Raw genomic sequence first — 2,195 nt, forward strand, 5'->3', positions numbered from 1 at the left:
GGGGGTCAGGCAGGGCTGCGGGCAGCGGCGAGCATCTGGAGAAGGGGTGTAACGGGGACTGAGGGCACGGGGAGAGGGGAGTCTGGGCACGGGGGAGGAAGGGGCACAGACCAGGGGGTGGATTCGGGCAGGAGAAGATGGAGACAGGGCTCCTGGTGAAAGGAGTGCTTGGGGAAGAGTGGGAGAGGGGTCTAGGCTGAGGGATAGCATGAAGCCGTGAATTGGGGTGCTAGGTCTTGAGTGGGGATCCCAAGGGGGAGACCACCCACGGTTTGTTTCCTCCGGCTGAGCTGGGTACAGGGTGACGTGGAGGGGACGGCAGCGGTGCTGCGGGAACAGAGTACCGGGTGGGTGTGATAGACCGCCCGTGGGGGAGTGGGGGCTGTGTGGGCAGCACAGCCACAGGTTTCGTGTCCCTCAGGGATGGCAATGCCAGTTAGGGGTGGGTGTGTGACACCCCTGCGGTCCCATGAGACTACAGGGGGAGGCGGGAGATGTGCTGAGCTTGCAGAGGTCACGGGGTGGAAAGTCGGAACTGGGGGGACAGGGCAGAAGATGTGGGTCCATGAATGAAAACCGTGGATCTTCTTTGCAGCCTGAAGCTGGAATGTGAGAAGCTGGTGAGCGAGAAGACGGAGATGCAGAGACATTATGTCATGGTGAGCTACCCCTGCCCTGTCCCCCATGCCTCCCCCAAAGCATCCCTGACTGCCACCCTCTGGTGAGGTCCCGGACTCTGGGGCTCCACTCAGCCAAATGCGCCAGCGGCCTCCCCGAGCCACCCCTGCCAGGGGGATGCCTGGCCTGGATCTGGCCTGGGTGGTGGGGCTGGGGGGGGTGTGAGTTAGGAAGGAGTTAATCGTTATTCCTAGCAATGGCTGGCTCCTCTGCTGATGCCTGTTGCCACTCGGTGCTGCTTGAGCCATAGGTTTTGTCTCTTTTGTTTTCTCTTTTTCCTTTTTTTTGTTTGGCCTTTTAAGAGCTCTCTCCCCCTCCTTCCTGTCTCTCTCCCAAGGGGGGGGCGTCTTGGAAGCGACACCCCAAGGCCAGCGTTTTGGGTGGAAGGGGAAGCTGCCTTTAGAAGGAGCAGGGCAGGACCCCTCTGCAGTTACCAGTGTGGGGTTAATAGCCCTGGACACCACCCAGAGGCCAGGCCTTCTGCTGGTAGCCCTGGCAGGAGGGGGGATAGCTGCTGGAAGGAAGGGAAGAGGATGGGAACTGCAGAGCCAGAGCAGCATTCACTCTCCTTCAGCATCTGACATTACCGGCCCCTCTAGGGAGAGGGGGAACCCAAATTATGCCATCCAAAAGGCAAACAGACCTAAACTTAGGCAAGCTCCATCTCCTGGGTGATGACAGCCCTGTCTGTGAGGCCAGGGGTGTACTCTGCTTTATCGGCATCACAGGGCATGTTCCTGTCACCCACTAGCTGGGATCCCTTCCCACATCCTGGAGGCTCGGGGATTCCCAGAGGTGGGCTGCCACCTTTGAAATGGGCTTTGCTGGAGGAATACAGGTCCTCTGGTCCCCACCTTCTCCCCGTCCTCAGGGGCGAGGGAATGGGGTCTGCTGCTGTCACCACTGCCAGAGTCACTAGTGACTGGCAAAAGGTGTAACCTGATGTCATTTTTGCTTTTGCGCTGGTATGGCCACCCCTGTGACTAGATGGGCAGCTGTATCAGGGAGTGGGTCTGGGTTAGGAATGGGAAGGGACAGGCCAGGACAGGAGGGGATGTGGGTGGACAACAGGACTGGCTTACGCTGGCTTAAACTAATGCAGAAACTGCAGTGGAATCATCACAGGTGTTAAACAGTCTACACCGTGGCTGCTCCCTACCTTGTCCCAGGCTCGTGACACGGGTCTGGGTCCATGGCGTGCTGGACAGCTGTTTCTTAGGGGGTGGGGGGAGCAGAGACCCCCAGCAGCAGTGGTGGAGTTCGGATGGGGGGAGCAGGGGTGGGCTGGCTGCTGAGCCCCTGGTTGGCTGTAATGGACCAGTTGCTCTGGGCAGCTCCTAACCAGGCTGTGTTGTGATTTTGCTCTCAGTACTATGAGATGTCCTACGGGCTGAACATTGAAATGCATAAACAGGTAAGTGAGGTGGGGTCCGGGCCAGCAGCAGGGGATGGCGGGGAAGAGGCCGAGGATGGAGACTGTTGGAAAATGATCTCTCTCCTCCCCGTGTAGCTGTAAT

At 59.0% G+C, this 2,195-nt stretch overlaps 1 protein-coding gene across 1 annotated transcript in view; it reads left to right on the forward strand.

Moving 5' to 3' along the window:
- Positions 1-598: 598 nt before the first annotated feature.
- LOC103923480 (transducin-like enhancer protein 2) overlaps positions 599-2,195 on the forward strand; it is a 17,797-nt gene continuing 16,200 nt past the window's right edge. Inside the window, exons 1-2 of the mRNA XM_009331841.1 lie at positions 599-659; positions 2,048-2,092. Of these exons, the coding sequence (XP_009330116.1) occupies positions 639-659; positions 2,048-2,092 (66 nt within the window). The 5' untranslated portion in view covers positions 599-638. The remainder of the gene's footprint in view (positions 660-2,047; positions 2,093-2,195) is intronic.

Source organism: Pygoscelis adeliae, unplaced genomic scaffold (assembly GCF_000699105.1).
Source record: "Pygoscelis adeliae isolate BGI_AS28 unplaced genomic scaffold, ASM69910v1 Scaffold239, whole genome shotgun sequence".
In the NCBI taxonomy this organism is placed as follows: Eukaryota; Metazoa; Chordata; class Aves; order Sphenisciformes; family Spheniscidae; genus Pygoscelis; species Pygoscelis adeliae.